The sequence below is a fragment of the Nicotiana sylvestris genome, chromosome 4, assembly GCF_000393655.2.
Source record: "Nicotiana sylvestris chromosome 4, ASM39365v2, whole genome shotgun sequence".
In the NCBI taxonomy this organism is placed as follows: Eukaryota; Viridiplantae; Streptophyta; class Magnoliopsida; order Solanales; family Solanaceae; genus Nicotiana; species Nicotiana sylvestris.
In genome coordinates, this window is record NC_091060.1 from 166980710 (window position 1) to 167004572 (window position 23863).

The following is a 23863-nucleotide window of genomic DNA, read 5'->3' on the forward strand; positions in this document are numbered from 1 at the left end:
TCACCATGCAAATGAGCAACCCCTTTGTCAGTGAACTCCATTATGACTTCTTCATCACCTCCCTTAAGGCGACCATCTCTAAGCTCCCGACAGCAAGTAAGGCAAAGATCATAGGAACAGCTGGAACAAATTCTGTGGAAATCAGCAATGGATGTTTTGCAGTTGTTGCTGCACAAAAACATGGCTCAGTTCAATTTATGTGAACACCATCCAAAAGATTGACATGGAAAGAAGAGTTTCTTCATGCTTACCAGTACATTCGCGCATTCTTCTGTCACTTCGCCCTCTGCTGCTTTGACTCTGACACTGGTAATCCTGCCCAAATGAACAAGAAAGATTCTAGTTACAATAGGGAGCAGCTGAAGATGTGTTATGCACTCTCATTTTTCTTGCAGAAATTAGTATCTCTCTAGATAAGAAAGTATCCTTTCTTATCTAGAATACAGCAAGTGTGTTGAAACATTCCCTGTTTAACATCTCAACTCCTTTCAAACTCAAATCTGTCCAAATAATGGCTATCTTTATCTTTTCTAGCAGTGCCAATACATATCACCTAACAGAATCTAAAATGCACACTAGGGGTCATCTAAATGAAAAGAATATGGCATATCAAATGAAAAATATATAGCACTGTCACGGCATTTAATCTTTAAGCAGGATAATAGAACCTTGAATCTTAGCTTCAATCTCCATCTCCATCACTTGCTCTGCATTGAATCTTCTCAAGAAAGGCAAAAGTTTTTGCAAGATAAATTTAGAGTACTGAACCTTTTCTTCATTGCTAATCTCAAATTGTAAGTTCTTCAAAGCCTGCAAGAAATAGTTGGATAAGAGCATAACCTATACTGTTAACCTGCAAAATAGGACTGTAACTTAACAAAGGTGGAACAGCAAAAGAGACCAAACCTTATCGGCCCGTCCAACCGCAAGCAAGCTTTGCAATTACAGTTTTGTAGACAAACAGGACAAGACTCTACAAAAGCCTCCTCAGGCATTCCAGGTACCTTATTGTACATCATAAAGGGGAAAGGCACTCATGAGATAAATCAAAAAGAAAACTACAAGATTGATAATTGGTGTTGAAGCTTGTTGAATTTGGCAAAACATTTTGTCCCACATCGGTGGGAAAAGAAGGGTTGGGGGGATTTTCCCCCTATAAAAAAGGCTTAATGTTTAGGATTTAAACACACCTCTCATTTGCCTTCTCATCTGTTTAAGGCATTTGTATTTCTCTCTTTAGTATTATTTCACTTGTATTTTTGGAGTGAAATAAAATATTGGTTGTGTCCGAGGAGTAGGCAAAATTAGCCGAACCTCGTAAATTCTGGTGTTCCCTTTATTGTTGCTTTATTGTCTTATTTATTATTTGGTGGCTGTCATAATTTTTGGTATAGTAGTTGTGACTTATTCACACTATATACATTTGGCTTCCGCAACAATTGGTATCAGAGCCAAGGTACTGTCTAAGTATGCTCTGTGGTTGCAGCATAGTCTGATCTTCCACATCAGAAAAGATTTATCTTGGTAACTGAGTCAAGGTTCTGTCTGAGTATGCTCTGTGGTTGCAGCTTAGTCTGATCTTCCACACCAGAAAGGAAATAATCTTGATTTGTGTCGTCAGCTATTAAATAATATTTGTGTCAAAGATGGGAGACAATAAACAAGAAGAATCTACATCAAGTGTCAACAATACGTCATCATTGGCATCTTCGCTTATGACAAGAATTGTGTCAAATGCGAAATTTGCGGTAGAAATATTTGACGGGTCCGGACATTTTGGGATGTGGCAAGGCGAGGTTCTAGATGTCCTTTTTCAACAAGGGCTAGATCTGGCCATTGAAGAAAAGAAACCAGATGTTATTGGAGAAGAAGATTGGAGAATTATCAACCGTGTTGCTTGCGGTACCATTCGATCCTACCTTGCTAGAGAGCAGAAATATCCATACACAAAGGAAACTTCTGCAAGTAAATTATGGAAAGCACTGGAGGATAAATTTTTGAAGAAAAACAGTCAAAATAAATTGTACATGAAGAAGAGACTGTTTCACTTCACCTATGTTCCTGGTACCACGATGAATGAACATATCACCAGTTTCAATAAGTTGGTCACAGATTTGCAAAATATGGATACAACTTATGATGATGGTGACTTGGCCTTAATGTTGTTGGCGTCACTTCCTGATGAGTACGAGCACCTTGAAACTACTCTACTCCATGGAAATGACGAAGTTTCTCTCAGAGAAGTTTGTTCGGCTTTGTACAGCTATGAACAAAGAAAGCGAGAAAAACAGAAGGGCGGAGAAGGAGAAGCACTATTTGTGAGGGGTCGTCCTCAAAATCAAACGAGGACAAAGAAGGGAAGATCCAAGTCAAGATCCAGACCCAGCAAAGATGAATGTGCCTTTTGTCGAGAAAAAGGGCACTGGAAGAAAGACTGTCCGAAGTTGAAGAATAAGGCCAAACATAACAATGGAAAGGCCATTATGGATTCAAATGTAGCTGATTGTGATGATTCAGACTTCTCATTAGTTACAACAGAGTCATCAACATCATCAGACATATGGTTGATGGACTCGGCTTGTAGCTATCATATGTGTCCCAACAAGGACTGGTTCGTGGAATTTCAAGAAGGAGAATATGGAGTCGTTCACACAGCGGATAACAGCCCTCTTACCTCATATGAGGTTGGTTCAATACGATTAAGGAACCATGATGGAATGATCAGAACATTAACAGATGTTCGATATGTACCGGATTTGAAGAAGAATCTCATCTCTGTGGGAGCCCTAGAATCAAAAGGGTTCAAAATCATTGCAGAAAATGGAGTGATGAGAGTATGCTCCGGTGCACTAGTGGTAATGAAGGCTAATCGGAAGAATAATAATATGTACCGCTATCGTGGCAGTACAGTTATTGGGACAGTGACAGTGACATCCAGTGACGACAAAGAGGCAGAAGCAACCAAGCTATGGCACATGCGCTTGGGACATGCTGGAGGAAAATCCTTGAAAACTCTATCAGATCAAGGATTGTTAAAAGGAGTAAAGGCTTGCAACTTGGAGTTTTGTGAGCATTGTGTCAAAGGGAAACAGACAAGGGTTAAATTTGGTACAGCGATCCATAATACTAAAGGCATTTTGGATTATGTACACTCTGATGTTTGGGGTCCTTCCAAAACACCTTCATTGGGTGGGAAGCACTATTTTGTAACCTTTGTTGATGATTTTTCTCGAAGAGTGTGGGTGTATACAATGAAAAACAAAGATGAAGTGCTGGGAATTTTTCTCAAATGGAAGACGATGGTGGAGAATCAAACAGGCAAGAGGATCAAGTGTATTCGCACAGACAATGGAGGTGAATACAAAAATGATCATTTCAATAAGGTCTGTCAAAATGATGGCATCGTCCGACACTTCACTGTCAGACATACACCACAACAGAATGGAGTGGCTGAACGTATGAACCGGACCTTGCTGGAGAAGGTACGGTGTATGTTGTCCAATGCTGGCTTGGGCAAAGAATTTTGGGCTGAGGCAGTTACATATGCATGCCACCTCATTAATCGCTTACCATCTGCTGCTATTGATGGCAAGACACCATTTGAAAAATGGTATGGAAAGCCTGCTGTAGATTATGACTCTTTGCACGTGTTTGGCTCAACTGCATATTATCATGTGACGGAGTCAAAATTGGATCCAAGGGCAAAGAAGGCTATTTTTATGGGAATTACTTCTGGAGTCAAAGGATATCGCTTATGGTGTCCTATAACAAAGAAAGTAATATTCAGCAGGGATGTTACCTTTGATGAATCTGCTATGGTAAATAAGGTAACAGAAGATACCAAACAAAATAAAGGTGCTTCTAAGCAGGTGGAGTTTGAGGGAAAATTTATTTTTCCTACACAAGAAGCAGAGGAGGAAACAAATGAAGATTACCCTCTGGAAGGAGAGCCAGTAGAGGAGATTCCAACTCAGGAACCTCAACAACAACTTGAATCAATAGCAACCAGCAGGCCAAAAAGAACAATAACGAAACCTGTTCGTCTCATAGAGACAGTTGCTTGTGCAACCTCAATTGTAGCTGATGATGTTCCTACCACTTATAAAGACGCAGTCCAAAGTTCAGAAGAAGATAAGTGGAGGATTGCCATGAATGATGAAATACAGTCCCTTCATCAGAATCATACATGGAGATTGGCCAATCTCCCGAAGGGAAAGAAAGCAATTGGGTGCAAATGGGTATTTGCAAAGAAAGAAGGATTTCCTAACCAAGTAGATGTTCGCTACAAAGCAAGATTGGTGGCCAAAGGATATGCTCAAAAGGAGGGAATTGATTACAATGAAGTGTTTTCTCCAGTTGTAAAACATTCCTCCATTAGAATTATGTTGGCTTTGGTAGCACAATTGGATTTGGAACTAGTTCAGATGGATGTAAAAACTGCGTTTTTACATGGAAACTTGGAGGAGGAAATCTACATGACTCAGCCAGAAGGATTCAAAGTTGCTGGAAAAGAAAATATGGTGTGCAAACTTGAAAAATCGTTGTACGGTTTGAAACAATCTTCTAGACAATGGTACAAACGATTTGACAAGTTTATGTTGCAGCAAGGGTACAAGAGAAGCAAATACGATCATTGTGTGTATTTGCGCAGGCTTAAAGATGGTTCCTTTATATATCTTCTCCTATATGTTGATGATATGTTGATAGCTTCCAAGAATTCGGAAGAAATTGATAAGTTGAAGATTCAACTGAAGAAGGAGTTCGAGATGAAGGATTTGGGTGAGGCAAAGAAAATTCTTGGCATGGAGATAATTAGAGATAGACGTTCAAAGAAACTCTGTTTATCTCAAAAGGAATATTTGAAGAGAGTACTTCAACGTTTTGGCATAGATGACAAGACTAAGCCAGTTAGTACTCCACTTGCTTCCCATTTTAAGCTAAGTACTATTATGTCGCCAATGGATGAAGCTGAACGAGAGTATATGTCAAAGGTACCATACGCAAATGCTGTTGGTAGCTTGATGTATGCAATGGTTTGCACAAGGCCTGACATTTCACAAGCTGTTGGAATTATTAGCAGATATATGCACAATCCAGGGAAGGAGCATTGGCAAGCTGTGAAGTGGATTCTACGGTATATTCATAATACTGTAGATGTCGGGTTAGTTTTTGAGCAGGAAGACAATCAGTCTGTAGTTGGATATTGTGACTCAGATTTTGCGGGTGATCTGGACAAACGAAGATCAACTACTGGTTATGTGTTTACTTTTGCAAAGGCACCAGTTAGTTGGAAGTCTACTTTGCAGTCAACAGTTGCTTTGTCTACAACAGAGGCAGAGTACATGGCTATTACAGAGGCTGTGAAAGAGGCAATTTGGCTTCAAGGATTGCTAAAGGAGCTTGGTGTTGAACAAAAAGGTATCACAATTTTTTGTGATAGTCAAAGTGCTATTCAATTAGCGAAGAACCAAGTTTATCATGCAAGGACGAAGCACATTGATGTTCGGTATCATTTCGTACGAGAAATCATAGAAGAAGGTGGAGTCACAGTGAAGAAAATTCATACTACGGAGAATCCTGCTGATATGCTGACAAAGGTGGTGACTGCGGTCAAGTTTCAACATTGTTTGGATTTGATCAACATTGTTGAAAACTGAAGATTGAAGATGAAGACACAATCAAAATTTGTTATTGAGAGAAAATTGAAGATGTGGAATTTTGCCAAGGTGGAGATTTGTTGAATTTGGCAAAACATTTTGTCCCACATCGGTGGGAAAAGAAGGGTTGGAGGGATTTTCCCCCTATAAAAGAAGGCTTAATGTTTAGGATTTAAACACACCTCTCATTTGCCTTCTCATCTGTTTAAGGCATTTGTATTTCTCTCTTTAGTATTATTTCACTTGTATTTTTGGAGTGAAATAAAATATTGGTTGTGTCCGAGGAGTAGGCAAAATTAGCCGAACCTCGTAAATTCTGGTGTTCCCTTTATTGTTGCTTTATTGTCTTATTTATTATTTGGTGGTTGTCATAATTTTTGGTATAGTAGTTGTGACTTATTCACACTATATACATTTGGCTTCCGCAACAATTTTCCCAACCCCAAATTATTCCCCCAATGGCATGCTTTGTCCCACTTATTAATGTTTTCTTTATTTTAAACTTTGTCCCCCATGCCTACATTAAATAAATACATCCACCACAACCCATTACAATTTGTCCCCCATGCTTACATTAAATAAGTACAATATTCCCTCCCATTATAATTTGTCTTGTCCCCCATTATGTTAAACAAGTACATCAAAACTCCACCTCATTATATTTTGTCCCTCATGCTTAACATAAAGAATCAAGATAATGTTCAATTACCAAACTAACCCTCCGACCTTATTGCAATTACCATTCTACCCCCGAATGCAATGCAATTTACCAAATTACCCTCATCAGCTCTAAACACTCAATTAATCATAACTTAACCAAAATATAGCCAAGATGACCAATTTCTCAACAATCTTCAACAACAAATCATATGAACACGATGAACAACACAACTCAAAATTAATGGAATGAATTAACCATATCGGGAACCAATCCTGGTTAATTTAGACCAAAATGGATGAGCAAGGATACAACAATATTAACAAAAATATATGATTCAAATTAAATCAACAAATCAAAAACAAACATAAACTCACATTAAATCACTGGATTTAAACATGAACTTCAAACAAAGATGAACATGAACTAAATCTATTTTTTAAGCAACAAAACATGACGGATTCACATGACTCAAACAACATTAATAATTTCTGGAAAATACATAACAACATGAAACAAATTGAATTAAATTTCAATTTGAATCTAACAAACATTAAACTAACAAATATTTACCTAAACAATAATACAAACATGAAATAAACATGAAAAACAACTAATTAACTTCCATTTGAAATTTGAAAATTAATTTAACAAAGCACATGAACATGAACAAAACCAAAAATCAAGTATCTAACCATAGACATGAACAAAACAAACATTTGCGGATTTTAGATTTGAAAATATCAAAACAAAATACGGACAAAATAAAACTCAAAAACTACTAACCGGAGATGAACAACGACGAATTGTAATTCAAAAACTCAAAAACATTTGCGGATTTTAGACGAATTGTTGTTGTAATGTTGAAGCTAACATTACAACAACAACAACAACTACTACTACTACTACAATGCCGCAGTTCCAAACAAGTCGAATCAGCTACATGAATCCTCACCGACCACGTCACTCCATTTAAACTCATTGCATGCCAATATTATGCAAATCCAAATAAAAAGTATTAGAAGTTTGTATATTTTTTTGAACATATAAATCTCTGAAAAGCTAAACCACTCCTAAAAAGCATAGGAAACATAACAATACTAAGCAAAAATAGCTTGGATATATAAAGATTCAAGTTGTTAAATGTTCTTCACGCTTATCATCTTATCATCGTTATGTGTTTACTTTTGCAAAGGCACCAGTTAGTTGGAAGTCTACTTTGCAGTCAACAGTTGCTTTGTCTACAACAGAGGCAGAGTACATGGCTATTACAGATGCTGTGAAAGAGGCAATTTGGCTTCAAGGATTGCTAAAGGAGCTTGGTGTTGAACAAAAAGGTATCACAATTTTTTGTGATAGTCAAAGTGCTATTCAATTAGCGAAGAACCAAGTTTATCATGCAAGGACGAAGCACATTGATGTTCGGTATCATTTCGTACGAGAAATCATAGAAGAAGGTGGAGTCACGGTGAAGAAAATTCATACTACAGAGAATCCTGCTGATATGCTGACAAAGGTGGTGACTGCGGTCAAGTTTCAACATTGTTTGGATTTGATCAACATTGTTGAACACTGAAGATTGAAGATGAAGACACAACCAAAATTTGTTATTGAGAGAGAATTGAAAATGTGGAATTTTGCCAAGGTGGAGATTTGTTGAAGTTTGGCAAAATGCCAAAGTCCCACATTGGTTGGGAGTTAAGTTTGGGGGGGATTTTTCCCCTATAAAAGAAGGCCTAATGTTTAGGATTGAAACACACCTCTCATTTGCCTTCTCATCTGTTTAAGGCATTTGTATCTTCTCTCTTTAGTATTATTTCACTTGTATTTTTGGAGTGGAATAAAATATTTGGTTGTGTCCGAGGAGTAGGCAAAATTAGCCGAACCTCGTAAATTCTGGTGTTCCCTTTATTATTGCTTTATTGTCTTATTTATTATTTGGTGGTTGTCATAATTTTTGGTATAGTAGTTGTGACTTATTCACACTCTATACATTTGGCTTCCGCAACAATTGGTATCAGAGCCAAGGTACTGTCTAAGTATGCTCTGTGGTTGCAGCATAGTCTGATCTTCCACATCAGAAAAGATTTATCTTGGTAACTGAGTCAAGGTTCTGTCTGAGTATGCTCTGTGGTTGCAGCTTAGTCTGATCTTCCACACCAGAAAGGAAATAATCTTGATTTGTGTCGTCAGCTATTAAATAATATTTGTGTCAAAGATGGGAGACAATAAACAAGAAGAATCTACATCAAGTGTCAACAATACGTCATCATTGGCATCTTCGCTTATGACAAGAATTGTGTCAAATGCGAAATTTGCGGTCGAAATATTTGACGGGTCCGGACATTTTGGGATGTGGCAAGGCGAGGTTCTAGATGTCCTTTTTCAACAAGGGCTAGATCTGGCCATTGAAGAAAAGAAACCAGATGTTATTGGAGAAGAAGATTGGAGAATTATCAACCGTGTTGCTTGCGGTACCATTCGATCCTACCTTGCTAGAGAGCAGAAATATCCATACACAAAGGAAACTTCTGCAAGTAAATTATGGAAAGCACTGGAGGATAAATTTTTGAAGAAAAACAGTCAAAATAAATTGTACATGAAGAAGAGACTGTTTCACTTCACCTATGTTCCTGGTACCACGATGAATGAACATATCACCAGTTTCAATAAGTTGGTTACAGATTTGCAAAATATGGATACAACTTATGATGATGGTGACTTGGCCTTGATGTTGTTGGCGTCACTTCCTGATGAGTACGAGCACCTTGAAACTACTCTACTCCATGGAAATGACGAAGTTTCTCTCAGAGAAGTTTGTTCGGCTTTGTACAGCTATGAACAAAGAAAGCGAGAAAAACAGAAGGGCGGAGAAGGAGAAGCACTATTTGTGAGGGGTCGTCCTCAAAATCAAACGAGGACAAAGAAGGGAAGATCCAAGTCAAGATCCAGACCCAGCAAAGATGAATGTGCCTTTTGTCGAGAAAAAGGGCACTGGAAGAAAGACTGTCCGAAGTTGAAGAATAAGGCCAAACATAACAATGGAAAGGCCATTATGGATTCAAATGTAGCTGATTGTGATGATTCAGACTTCTCATTAGTTACAACAGAGTCATCAACATCATCAGACATATGGTTGATGGACTCGGCTTGTAGCTATCATATGTGTCCCAACAGGGACTGGTTCATGGAATTTCAAGAAGGAGAATATGGAGTCATCCACACAGCGGATAACAGCCCTCTTACCTCATATGGCATTGGTTCAATACGATTAAGGAACCATGATGGAATGATCAGAACATTGATAGATGTTCGATATGTACCGGATTTGAAGAAGAATCTCATCTCTGTGGGAGCCCTAGAATCAAAAGGGTTCAAAATCATTGCAGAAAATGGAGTGATGAGAGTATGCTCCGGTGCACTAGTGGTAATGAAGGCTAATCGGAAGAATAATAATATGTACCGCTATCGTGGCAGTACAGTTATTGGGACAGCGACAGTAACATCCAGTGACGACAAAGAGGCAGAAGCAACCAAGCTATGGCACATGCGCTTGGGACATGCTGGAGGAAAATCCTTGAAAACTCTATCAGATCAAGGATTGTTAAAAGGAGTAAAGGCTTGCAACTTGGAGTTTTGTGAGCATTGTGTCAAAGGGAAACAGACAAGGGTTAAATTTGGTACAGCGATCCATAATACTAAAGGCATTTTGGATTATGTACACTCTGATGTTTGGGGTCCTTCCAAAACACCTTCATTGGGTGGGAAGCACTATTTTGTAACCTTTGTTGATGATTTTTCTCGAAGAGTGTGGGTGTATACAATGAAAAACAAAGATGAAGTGCTGGGAATTTTTCTCAAATGGAAGACGATGGTGGAGAATCAAACAGGCAGGAGGATCAAGTGTATTCGCACAGACAATGGAGGTGAATACAAAAATGATCATTTCAATAAGGTCTGTGAAAATGATGGCATCGTCCGACACTTCACTGTTAGACATACACCACAACAGAATGGAGTGGCAGAACGTATGAACCGGACCTTGCTGGAGAAGGTACGGTGTATGTTGTCCAATGCTGGCTTGGGCAAAGAATTTTGGGCTGAGGCAATTACATATGCATGTCACCTCATTAATCGTCTACCATCTGCTGCTATTGATGGCAAAACACCATTTGAAAAATGGTATGGAAAACCTGCTGTAGATTATAACTCTTTGCACGTGTTTGGCTCAACTGCATATTATCATGTGACGGAGTCAAAATTGGATCCAAGGGCAAAGAAGGCTATTTTTATGGGAATTACTTCTGGAGTCAAAGGATATCGCTTATGGTGCCCTATGACAAAGAAAGTAATATTCAGCAGAGATGTTACCTTTGATGAATTTGCTATGGTAAATAAGGTAACAGAAGATACCAAACAAAATGAAGGTGCTTCTAAGCAGGTGGAGTTTGAGGGAAAATTTATTTTTCCTACACAAGAAGCAGAGGAGGAAACAAATGAAGATTACCCTCTGGAAGGAGAGCCAGTAGAGGAGATTCCAACTCAGGAATCTCAACAACAACTTGAATCAATAGCAACCAGCAGGCCAAAAAGAACAATAACGAAACCTGTTCGTCTCATAGAGACGGTTGCTTGTGCAACCTCAATTGTAGCTGATGATGTTCCTACTACTTATAAAGACGCTGTCCAAAGTTCAGAAGAAGATAAGTGGAGGATTGCCATGAATGATGAAATACAGTCCCTTCATCAGAATCATACATGGAGATTGGCCAATCTCCCGAAGGGAAAGAAAGCAATTGGGTGCAAATGGGTATTTGCAAAGAAGGAAGGATTTCCTAACCAAGTAGATGTTCGCTACAAAGCAAGATTGGTGGCCAAAGGATATGCTCAAAAGGAGGGAATTGATTACAATGAAGTGTTTTCTCCAGTTGTAAAACATTCCTCCATTAGAATTATGTTGGCTTTGGTAGCACAATTGGATTTGGAACTAGTTCAGATGGATGTAAAAACTGCGTTTTTACATGGAAACTTGGAGGAGGAAATCTACATGACTCAGCCAGAAGGATTCAAAGTTGCTGGAAAAGAAAATATGGTGTGCAAACTTGAAAAATCGTTGTACGGATTGAAACAATCTTCTAGACAATGGTACAAGCGATTTGACGAGTTTATGTTGCGGCAAGGGTACAAGAGAAGCAAATACGATCATTGTGTGTATTTGCACAAGCTTAAAGATGGTTCCTTTGTATATCTTCTCCTATATGTTGATGATATGTTGATAGCTTCCAAGAATTCGGAAGAAATTGATAAGTTGAAGATTCAACTGAAGAAGGAGTTCGAGATGAAGGATTTGGGTGAGGCAAAGAAAATTCTTGGCATGGAGATAATTAGAGATAGACGTTCAAAGAAACTCTGTTTATCTCAAAAGGAATATTTGAAGAGAGTACTTCAACGTTTTGGCATAGATGACAAGACTAAGCCAGTTAGTACTCCACTTGCTTCCCATTTTAAGCTAAGTACTACTATGTCGCCAATGGATGAAGCTGAACGAGAGTATATGTCAAAGGTACCATACGCAAATGTTGTTGGTAGCTTGATGTATGCAATGGTTTGCACAAGGCCTGACATTTCACAAGCTGTTGGAGTTATTAGCAGATATATGCACAATCCAGGGAAGGAGCATTGGCAAGCTGTGAAGTGGATTCTACGGTATATTCATAATACTGTAGATGTCGGGTTAGTTTTTGAGCAGGAAGACAATCAGTTTGTAGTTGGATATTGTGACTCAGATTTTGCGGGTGATATGGACAAACGAAGATCAACTACTGGTTATGTGTTTACTTTTGCAAAGGCACCAGTTAGTTGGAAGTCTACTTTGCAGTCAACAGTTGCTTTGTCTACAACAGAGGCAGAGTACATGGCTATTACAGATGCTGTGAAAGAGGCAATTTGGCTTCAAGGATTGCTAAAGGAGCTTGGTGTTGAACAAAAAGGTATCACAATTTTTTGTGATAGTCAAAGTGCTATTCAATTAGCGAAGAACCAAGTTTATCATGCAAGGACGAAACACATTGATGTTCGGTATCATTTCGTACGAGAAATCATAGAAGAAGGTGGAGTCACGGTGAAGAAAATTCATACTACAGAGAATCCTGCTGATATGCTGACAAAGGTGGTGACTGCGGTCAAGTTTCAACATTGTTTGGATTTGATCAACATTGTTGAACACTGAAGATTGAAGATGAAGACACAACCAAAATTTGTTATTGAGAGAGAATTGAAAATGTGGAATTTTGCCAAGGTGGAGATTTGTTGAAGTTTGGCAAAATGCCAAAGTCCCACATTGGTTGGGAGTTAAGTTTGGGGGGATTTTTCCCCTATAAAAGAAGGCCTAATGTTTAGGATTGAAACACACCTCTCATTTGCCTTCTCATCTGTTTAAGGCATTTGTATCTTCTCTCTTTAGTATTATTTCACTTGTATTTTTGGAGTGGAATAAAATATTTGGTTGTGTCCGAGGAGTAGGCAAAATTAGCCGAACCTCGTAAATTCTGGTGTTCCCTTTATTATTGCTTTATTGTCTTATTTATTATTTGGTGGTTGTCATAATTTTTGGTATAGTAGTTGTGACTTATTCACACTCTATACATTTGGCTTCCGCAACAATTGGTATCAGAGCCAAGGTACTGTCTAAGTATGCTCTGTGGTTGCAGCATAGTCTGATCTTCCACATCAGAAAAGATTTATCTTGGTAACTGAGTCAAGGTTCTGTCTGAGTATGCTCTGTAGTTGCAGCTTAGTCTGATCTTCTACATCAGAAAGGAAATAATCTTGATTTGTGTCGTCAGCTATTAAATAATATTTGTGTCAAATATGGGGGACAATAAACAAGAAGAATCTACATCAAGTGTCAACAATACGTCATCATTGGCATCTTCGCTTATGACAAGAATTGTGTCAAATGCGAAATTTGCGGTAGAAATTTTTGACGGGTCCGGACATTTTGGGATGTGGCAAGGCGAGGTTCTAGATGTCCTTTTTCAACAAGGGCTAGATCTGGCCATTGAAGAAAAGAAACCAGATGTTATTGGAGAAGAAGATTGGAGAATTATCAACCGTGTTGCTTGCGGTACCATTCGATCCTACCTTGCTAGAGAGCAGAAATATCCATACACAAAGGAAACTTCTGCAAGTAAATTATGGAAAGCACTGGAGGATAAATTTTTGAAGAAAAACAGTCAAAATAAATTGTACATGAAGAAGAGACTGTTTCACTTCACCTATGTTCCTGGTACCCCTGCATTTTATCCTCTCCAAAACAGAACCTAACACCTAGGGATTTCCTCTCAAACTCCTCCCATCCATCTAGCCAATGATAACAACAATTTAGTCATCGTCAAGATGGAGAACACCATGGTAACTTCGGAATCGTGAATTCTTCGGTGTTTCACTTTTCATAGCAAGACTCCGCCTTGAAGTAATTTCGAATTTTGAGTAATTCTGGTCACATAAGGTATGATTTAACTTCCTCTTTGATCTTTGTAAACTTCTACCATAAGAATTCCTAAGAAATAGTTGAAACCTCTATAGAAATGTTCTTGATTTTTTTAAGAAACCTCTCTTAATATGGCTTGATTGTTGGGGCTGTTCTATATGGTTTTATTGTGTTGTTTGGATCTGTGAAGACATGGATGGAATCTTGTCGATGAGGAGATGTAGTAAAGTAAAATTTGGTGGTGTGTTGGGGGGAAATTAATTTACAAAAGAGTCTACAAATTCATGGCCACAAGTTGTTCGCGTAAATGTCTAAATGAAGAATTATATAAGCTATGAGCTTGAATTTGATTTTGAATGGTTCGTATTATGTAGGAAATCATTCCTAAGGCTTTCGAGGTCTCGGAAACAGTATATAACTCCATCGACAAGGTATGTAGGGCTTTCGCTATACTTTTCGGCATGACTAGAATTCGAATAAACGTTTATCGAATTGTCTCGTCGGATTCGAGTTATTTCACCTTCAACTTATAAAGATGCTTAGACCTGATCCTTTCTCATAGATTGCTTACTCTAGAGGATATCTATGAATTCTCGGATTTCCTTGTTCCTTGCTTAAAAAGAACTTAGAGCCTTTTTACTCGTTCTCCTTTCGACGTTCATATAAATCATGAATAAGTAACACTTACTTCAAAGGTATTCATAATACATAACTCTCATGTTCTTAGTACTTGTTGGCTCGTAGTAAAAAAAATTAAATATTTTAGCAACAACCGTGATAGTCGAGGAATAATGATGGTAGGCCACTTTGACTCTTCTTAGAATACGTCTTTTAAGGTTGGTTTCGCATTACACCTATATGATTCATGATTTAGTATATGTATATATTTACTTTCATTACCGAGCCGCACTATAGACGGCCGGGTATGACACATATTGTGTAACCACTGATCAGTTGGGATTACCGAGCTTCACGTGGCCGGGTACGATTCTACTGAGCCTTTATTATGGCCGGGTATGTTATGGATATTATAGCCCCACAGAGGGATTTATTATTATATAATGGGATATATTATAAGTAGCAATAGTGAACGACGATTTCACGAGCATACATTTATATCTATGTTGAATTTTTGTTTCCTACCGAGGCTAGTTTCAGAATTCAAATTGTCTCTATATCTCTTCTCTTGTTAATTACATTTTTCATGTTACACTTGTCGCCCTACATATTCAGTACATATTTCGTACTGACGCATTTTTATGCGCTGTGTTCATGCCCACAGGTTCGGATAGACAGAGCGGCGTGCCTTCTCAGTAGGACCCCCAGGATCAGCGTTGGGTTTCGCACTCCACTTCTTCGGAGTTGCTGACTTTGAGTCCATAGGTACTATTACATATGTATATGTGTGGTTTTGGGCATGTCGGGGGCTTGTCCCGCCCTGTTGAGATTGTCTTACACTCTTAGAGGGTTGCAGACTAGCGGTCATTGTATATATATATTTTTCGTATGGCCCTATCGGCCTCCTGGATAGCTGTTATAATGTGGTTGCAGCCTTGTTGGTCTAGGTTATATATATATGTCGTGTTGGGCTCTTCTGCCTGTAGGTTATTATATTTCAGATCATAAGTTGGTTCGCTCGGGCCTTCGGGCATCGGGTGCCAGCCACACCTCCCAAGGTTGGGGTGTGACATGTTATCCCCTCAGCAGCAGCAGTATCTCTCTCTAATTTCACACAGGAAGCAGATGCAACAATTGATTGATTACCACAATTTAGTACATGTTTCTTTTTTCTTTCTTGATCAGTAGCTCACTAAGTCTTAAACTGTAATTATATCAGGTATCTCACCTAGCAAAGATTGGCCCTCGTTGAACTCAGATGATGCTTTATTTTTACATTTTTGCTCCTCCTCAGCCAATTTAAGTTCCCTTTTATCCTGGGAAGCATATGTTCTTTTCAATATTTCTATCGTTGAAAGCTGCTCAGGTGTCAGCTTTATTCCTTGAGTATGTGTTAGTACATTCACCTGGAAATAATTTGAATATAAGATAGATTTATAAGAAGCAGATAAAAACACACTGTTCACCATTTAACATCACTGTGTAGATTTTTGTCTTCGTCCTGCTCAACTTGAAATCTTTAGACTCTAGCATATGTCTGCAAACCTCCAACCTAGTGTTAACTCCGCCTCGTGTCTCATTAATAAGTACTATATCATCTGCAAATAACATGTACTATGACACCTCACCTTGAATGTGATGCGTTAATACATCCATCGCCAAGGCAAATAAAAACGGGCTAAGAGCTGGACCCTAGTTCCCGAGTCTCCTCCCACTATCCTAACTCGGGTCTTGGTTCCATCATACATGTCCTCAATCGCGGGACTTTGTCGTATGCTTTTTCTAGATCAATACACACCATATGCAAATCTTTTTTCCTCTCCTCTACCAATTTCCTTACAAGATGGATGGCTTCCGTTGTCGATCGCTCCGGCATGAATCCGAGCTGGTTCTCGGAAATAGACACTTTCCTCCTCACCCGCATCTCCACCACCCTCTCCCAAACTTTCATAGTGTAGCTTAACAGCTTGATACCCCTATAGATATTACAATTTTGAATATCACCCTTGTTCTTGTACAACGAAATCATCGTACTGCACCTCTATTCTTCGGGCATTATCGCTGTACTAAAAATGACGTTAAACAATAGCCACTCCAAACCAGCCCTACCCGCGCTTTTCCAAAATTCAACCGGAATCTCGTCTGGCCCGGTCGCTCTTTCCCTGCTCATCTTGCACATATCCGCCTCGACCTCCTTGACCTCCTTGACCTTAATACGCCTACAATACCCAAAATTTCGTCGATTCTCAGAGTGCTCCAAAACAGCTAGCATAATTATCTTGTCCCCCTCTTCATTCAAGAGTTTATGAACGGCATATCAAATAAAAAATATATAGCATTGTTACGGCATTTAATCTTTAAGCAAGATAATAGAACCTTGAATCTTAGCTTCAATCTCCATCTCCATCACTTGCTCTGAATTGAATCTTCTCAAGAAGGGCAAAAGTTTTTGCAAGATAAATTTAGAGTATTGAACCTTTTCTTCATTGCTAATCTCAAATTGTAAGTTCTTCAAAGCCTGCAAGAAATATATAAATAAGAGCTTAGCCTATACAGTTAACGTGTAAAATAGGACTGTAACTTAACAAAATTGGAACAGCAAAAGAAACCAACCCTAATCGGCCCGTCCAACCGCAAGCAAGCTTTACAATTACAATTTTGAAGACAAACAGGACAAGACTCTACAAAAGCCTCCTCAGGCATTCTAGGGTACCTGATTGTACATCACAAAGGGAAAAGGCACTCATGAGAAAAATCGAAAAGAAAACTACAAGATTGATAATTGGTGTTGAAGCTAACAATACAACAACTACTACTACAATGCCTTAGTCCCAAACAAGTCGAATCAGCTACATGAATCCTCACCAACCACGTCACTCTATTTAAACTCATCGCATGCCAATATTATGCAAATCCAAATAAAAAGTATTAGAAGTTTGTATATTTTCTAAATATATAAATCTCTGAAAGGCTAAACCACTCCTAAAAACCATAGGAAACATAACAATACTAAGCAAAAATAGATTGGATATATAACGCTTCAAGTTGTTAAAATGTTCTTCATGCTTAGCATCTTATCACTTGTGACAAAGAGGAGAGTGTTTGCCTCTTCATAAGTCTAACTTACCACTAAAAGCTCAAAAAAAGTTACTTCAAATAAACGAACACAGCCTATAACAATATATTAGGGTAAAAGTTTTTGGTACCATCTGGCGATGCAAGGAACACAGAATCGCTTAGTACTACAACGGGTACAGCGAACAACTCTTCCTTTATCATTCCTCTGATGACACATATTGGATTCTGATACCAAAATTGGTATCGATTAAGCAATAAAACAGTAAAGAAGGAGAGAATTGAGAAGGAGAAGGAAGAAGAAGAAGACTAGAAGGAGTTAGAGAGAAGATCAGAACTCTTTAGCATATCAAAAAGTGTGTAATAAGAGTTTACAACTTGCTACTTATACTCCTAAACAATCTACTGAAATGAAAAAATGCAAAATGAGCTGAGATTACATTCTAACTGAATTTCCTGCCAAAGCACTAAAATTCAAAAAGTAACAGCTATTCAAATTGTCCTACTCAGCAGCTGAGGTGACTTCCACGTCTGGTATCTCAGAATTATGGGTATCAATACCCCCCCCCCCCCGATGGAAAACACCCTTGTCCTCAAGGGTGAATGCAGGAAATCTGATCCTTATGAGTGAAGCAAACTCCCAAGTGGCATACACAACATCCAAACCTTGCCATTTAATCAAACATTGGGCGACTGCTTTTTTAATCAAACATTGGGCGACTGCTTTGTTGCCTTTCTTGACCAATCTGCGACCAATGACAGCCTCAGGAGCAGGGCATAAAGGATTGGAGATGTCCAATATAGGTGGATGAATTATTTCAGAAGGAATGGTATGACACAATTTGAAATGAGAAATATGAAAAGTAGGATGAATTTGGACTTCAGGAGGAAGCAGCAACTTATAAGCAACTGCACCAATCTTTTCGACAATGGGATAAGGACCAAAATAGCAGGAAGTAAGCTTATGATAGGGGGAGACAGAAAGGGTGGACTGCCTATATGGCTGTAGCTTCACAAAGACCCAATCACCCACTGCAAAATGCTTGTCAGGGCGATGAGCATTTGCTTGATCCTGCATACGCTGTTGAGCTCTAGCTAAATGATATTTAGCCAACTGCATTTTAAATTCTCGAAGCAGCATAATGTTCTCAACCGAATCAGAAGAAGAATCACTAGGAAGATATGGGAGATGAAGAGGAGGAGGGTAACCATAAAGCAATTCAAAAGGAGAAGTCTGAATTGCAGAATGAGGGGAGGAATTATACCACCATTCAGCTAAAGGCAGGAAGGCACACCAATCAGCTAGGGAATCAGAACAAAAACAGCGTAAGTAAGTCTCCAAACATCTATTGAGGACCTCTGTTTGACCATCAGTTTGAGGATGATAAGCTGTGGAAGTGTGTAAAGTGACACCCTGAGAAGACAGAAACTCCTTCCAAAAGGTACTGATAAAGATGGGATCACGATCACTGGTTATAGTAGCAGGGAAGCCATGTAACTTGAAGATGTGGTCAAGGAAGATAGGAACGAGAGATTGGGCCGTGTAAGGGTGAGCAAGAGCAATGAAGTGACCATATTTGGTCAACCTATCAACTACAACCCAAATCACTGTTCTTCCCTTAGATTTGGCAAGCCTTTAATAAAATCCATATTTATATCCGTCCATGGGACTGCAGGCAGAGGCAAAGGTTGCAACAACCCAGCTGTGGCAGAAGTATCATATTTATTCCTTTGGCACACAGAACAATTGCGTACATAGGCAAGTACATCAGTTCTGATACCTTTCCAATAGAAATAAGCCAATAATTTCCTAGTGGTGGCATCAATGCCAGAGTGACCACCAGAGGAAGAGGAATGCCACAGCTGCAATATCTTGGTTCTCAAGCCCATGTCATTTCCTATAACCAATTTACCCTTTCTCCTGAGCTGATTGTTTATCCATGTAAAGTGCTTCTGTGGCTTCTCCTGCAGGGATTTGATGAGACTATGTAGCTCAGGGTCGTTAGTTCAACTATTCTGGATATCAGTTCAAAGATTAGCTTGTACACAAGAGACCATTAAAGTCATGATTTCAGAACCTGAAATTCTGGATAAGGAATCAGCAGCCACATTCTCTTTTCCCTTCTTGTATTGAATTTCAAAATCAAAGGGTAACAACTTGGCCAGACACCTAATTTGTGAATCAGTATGCAACATCTGCTCTAAGAGATACTTAAGAGCTTTTTGATCTGTCTTCACAATGAAGTGTTGGCCCAAAAGATAGTGAAACCATTTGGTAACTGCAAAGACCAAGGCCAGCAATTCCTTCTCATATACAGATAAGGCCATATGTCTGGGAGCTAAACCTTTGCTAATGAAAGCTATGGGATGTCCAGACTGCATAAGAACAGCTCCTATGCATGTGCCACTCGCATCTGTTTCAACCACAAAGGGAATGGCATAGTTAGGTAATGCTAAGACAGGAGCAGAAGTTAGAGCTAACTTTAACTCTGCAAATTCCTCTGCAGCTTTATCAGACCACAGAAATCCATCTTTCTTGCAATTCAGTTAATGGTCTGCTTATAAAACCATAGCCTCGAATGAACTTTCTGTAATAGCCAGCTAGCCCCAAGAATCCCCTCAATTGTTTAAGTGTAGTGGGAGTTGGCCATTGTTGAACTGCTTGAATCTTCCTTGGGTCAGTAGAAACTCCTTCAGCAGAAATAAAATGCCCTAGATATTCCACTCTTGAAACACCAAAGGCATACTTGGACTGTTTGGCTAATAAGCTGTGGGTGACCATAGTATCAAACACCTGCTGCAGATGCCCCAAATGATCTTGCAGGCTAACACTGTAGATTAAAATATCATCAAAGAACACCAGAACAAACTTTCTTAAAAATTTCTGAAACGAGTGGTTCATGAGGCATTGAAAGGTAGATAGAGCATTGGTTAAGCCAAAAGGCATTGCCAAATACTCATAATGCCCTAGATGTGTTTTGAATGTTGTTTTTGGGACATCATCATTCACCATCCTTATTTGGTGATAGCCCGACCTGAGGTCAATTTTAGAAAAAATGGTGGCCCCAGCAAGCTCATCCAATAGATCATCTATAAAGGGTATTGGAAACTTGTCCTTGACTGTGCATTGATTCAGCTCCCTATAGTCTACGCATAGCCTCCATGATCCATCTTTTTTTCCCACAAGTACCACAGGGGAGGAAAAAGGACTGCTACTGTATTGAATTACTCCTTATTGCAACATTTCATTAACCAGTTTTTCGATAATGTCCTTCTTAATGGAAGAGTACCTGTAAGCCCTAACATTCACAGGTTTAGAACCAGGTTGGAGAGGTATTCTGTGGTTGAAAGCACCTCTCTGTGGAGGTAGAGTAGTAGGTTCAGCAAAGATCACTTGATATTGTTGTAAAAGTTGTTCAATAGGAGGAGCATTATCGGATTTGGCCATGTGCAGAGCTTGACATGGCATAGCACTTGCTGAGGTAGGAGTACTGTCCATCACCTGCAACATAAAGAATTGTACATCCTCTCCCTTTAGCATGTTCAAAGATTTTGGACTGTAAACTTTACATTCTTCACATACTCCTAGTAGCAAATGATACTTCCCCTGATAATTGAAAGCCATAGTCAGCTCAGAATAATCCTTGGTAATAGGTCCTAGTGTTTTCATCCACAAAGCCCCTAAGACCAAGTCATATTTACCCACTGGAAATACAATTAAGTCAGAAGAAAATGTAGTTCCCTGCAAGATCCACTCAAAGTTTCTAACCACTCGAGAAGTAGCTTCCAAAGTATTGTTACCAAGGCTCACATAGCTTACCCTGGTAGGGCAGATTTGGCAACCCAACCTCTTAGTAGCCTTCTCATCAATGAAGTTATGAGTACTACCTCCATCAAGGAGGATTTGTATTGGTCTCTTTTCACTATATCCAGTGACATGTATTGTTTGAGCCCCTTGCAATCCACTTAAGGCACATAGGGAGATCATAGGAGTATCCCCTTCCACAGCTGACCACTCTTCACTAGAAGGACTTCCTTCAGATTCCGGCCTAGCAACCTCCACACCTTCACCTTCTGAGACTTCTAGGTCCATCACAAATAGTTGTTTAGGTAGGTTACATTTGTGTCCAACAGTGTACTTCTCATCACAAAAATAGCATAAACCTTGGGCTCTTCTAGCCTGCATTTCTACAGGATAAATAGTTCTCCTATTTCTAGGGGCAATGGCATTGGCGAAGGAGGTAAGGCTAGTCTAGGAGCAGAGGTAGTGGTAATAGGAATAGCTTTGGTTGGATGTGGCTCATAGGAGGACTTTTTGAGGTGTGTGGATGACATAGGTGCAGGACTACACCTTAGTGCTCTAGCATTAGCAGCTAAGGTCGCTTCAGCTAATCGAGCTAAGCGATATGTTTTGGACATGGTTTGAGGCTCATGCATTTTAATGGGGTTCACTAACTCATCCTTCAATCCTCCTAAAAAACAAGAGATAGCCTGGCTAACAGTTAAGTCACATTGAGCTAGCAGTCTGGCAAAGGCAAATTGAAACTCCTTCACTGAACCAGTTTGTTTCAGTTGCTTCAGCTCTAGCATAGGATCTGTATATTCTTCACTAAATGTTTCAATCAAAGCTTCAATATACTCATCCCAGACAAGAGGGGTTGCTGATGGTAAACAACCTCCACTTCCAACCAAGAGGTTGTGAGTTCGAGTCTCCCCAAGAACAAGGTGGAAGTTCTTGGAGGGAAGGATGCTGAGGGTCTATTTGGAAACAGCCTCTCTATCCCAGGGTAGGGGTAAGGTCTGCGTACACACTACCTTCCCCAGACCCTACTAAGTGGGATTATATTGGGTTGTTGTTGTTGTTGTTGTTGTAATATACTCATCCCATGGTGGAAGGATGGGTGAATCTTTGCATTTCATGTAAGACTGATGCCAAGCTAGGGCATCATCATCCAGATTCATGGATACTATGTTTACTTTCTGATTTCCAGCGGTATTGTCAACAGCAAAACATCGATCGATCCTATACAGCCAGCTTTTCAAATTTTCCCCATTAAATCTAGGAAATAACATATTATGACCTCAATTGTTATGAGCATGATAAGGATTAGGGCCTAAAATTCCCTGACCTGATTGCAGCACATTATCTCGAACATTGGAAGTAGAACTGCTGTCTCGTGACTGTTGATGAAGCTGCATTCCATCGATCAAGTTTTTGAGGGCTCCGACCATCTGTAACAGTTCAGCATGTCTGTGATCCATGTCAGCTCGCAATTCCTGTGTTTTTTTTCGAGAATTGAACGCAGATCTAATTGCGGAGCAGCTAAATCCTCATATTGCTCCTGCCAATCTAGAGCTGCGAGATCAGTAGCTTTGCGTGGTCCCATGGTGTGGCTCTGATACCAATTGATACCAAAATTGGTATCGATTCAGCAATGAAACAGTAAAGAAGGAGAGAATTGAGAAGGAGAAGGAAGAAGAAGACTAGAAGGAGTTAGAGAGAAGATCAGAACTCTTTAGCATATCAAAAAGTGTGTAATAAGAGTTTACAACTTGCTACTTATGATCCTAAACAATCTACTGAAATGAAAAAATGCAAAATGAGCTGAGATTACATTCTAACTGAATTTCCCGCCAAAGCACTAAAATTCAAAAAGTAACAGCTATTCAAATTATCCTACTCTGAGGTGGCTTCCACGTCTGGTATCTCAGAATTATGTGTATCAGATTCAATCCCATTCCCCTCTCAATGTTTTTTTTAAATTAAATGATGCATATTTTCAAATAAAGCAAGCATTTTGACTAGGTTAAGAAGATTCTAGTACATTCTCATCCTTCCTCTTTCTGTTCAGGGAAATTGATGACCGCTTAGAATACCTTCCACATTCTTCTGATCCTTTCACTTTCTCTTCTGCCTCATCCTCCTTATGTTTTTTGCTCCCATTACTCTCTTCTTCCACAGCAGAATCTTTCGACCTCTTTCTGCCGCATTTTGGACGCCAAAAAAACTGTAAAGAAAGCTAATACTTAGAGAGCAGAAGACAATTGATGGGTATTTTGGAGGGTTTTGGTAGGATTTAAGGCAGAAAGGAGAGGAAAGTTGTACGGAGACAACCCCCCCGCCTATTTTGGGAAATAACGGTGTTAGGTACTAACATGATCTAACTTTACTTCCCAACAACAACAACAAATCAAGTATAATCCCACGAGTGAGCTATGGGCAATGTGTAAGTATACACCTTACCCTGCCTTTGAAGTCATAGAAATTATTTTTGATAGACCAAGAAACGAAAATAAAGTAATATGAACAAATGACACAATATGTAATAATAAAGAATCCGGAACAAGAAAAAATACACAAAT

General features: G+C 39.1%; 1 protein-coding gene and 1 long non-coding RNA gene across 2 annotated transcripts; one reads left to right on the forward strand and one right to left on the reverse strand.

Annotated features, from left to right (window-relative positions):
• Nucleotides 1–80: 80 nt before the first annotated feature.
• On the reverse strand, nt 81–23513 carry LOC104218944 (lysine-specific demethylase JMJ25-like). The gene is made up of 9 exons (XM_070172332.1): nt 23378–23513; nt 17039–17138; nt 16802–16943; nt 15905–16644; nt 15654–15831; nt 907–1004; nt 669–810; nt 252–315; nt 81–168 (listed from the first exon to the last, which is right to left on the reverse strand). Exons 2-4 carry the CDS (start codon nt 17126–17128, stop codon nt 16592–16594), a joined length of 285 nt encoding a protein of 94 aa, XP_070028433.1. The 5' UTR covers nt 17129–17138; nt 23378–23513; the 3' UTR covers nt 81–168; nt 252–315; nt 669–810; nt 907–1004; nt 15654–15831; nt 15905–16591.
• LOC138889181 (uncharacterized) lies at nt 13614–23184 on the forward strand. Its single transcript, XR_011406992.1, has 4 exons — nt 13614–13825; nt 14182–14238; nt 15090–15190; nt 22640–23184. It is a non-coding gene; the product is annotated as an uncharacterized lncRNA (long non-coding RNA).
• Nucleotides 23514–23863: the final 350 nt, after the last annotated feature.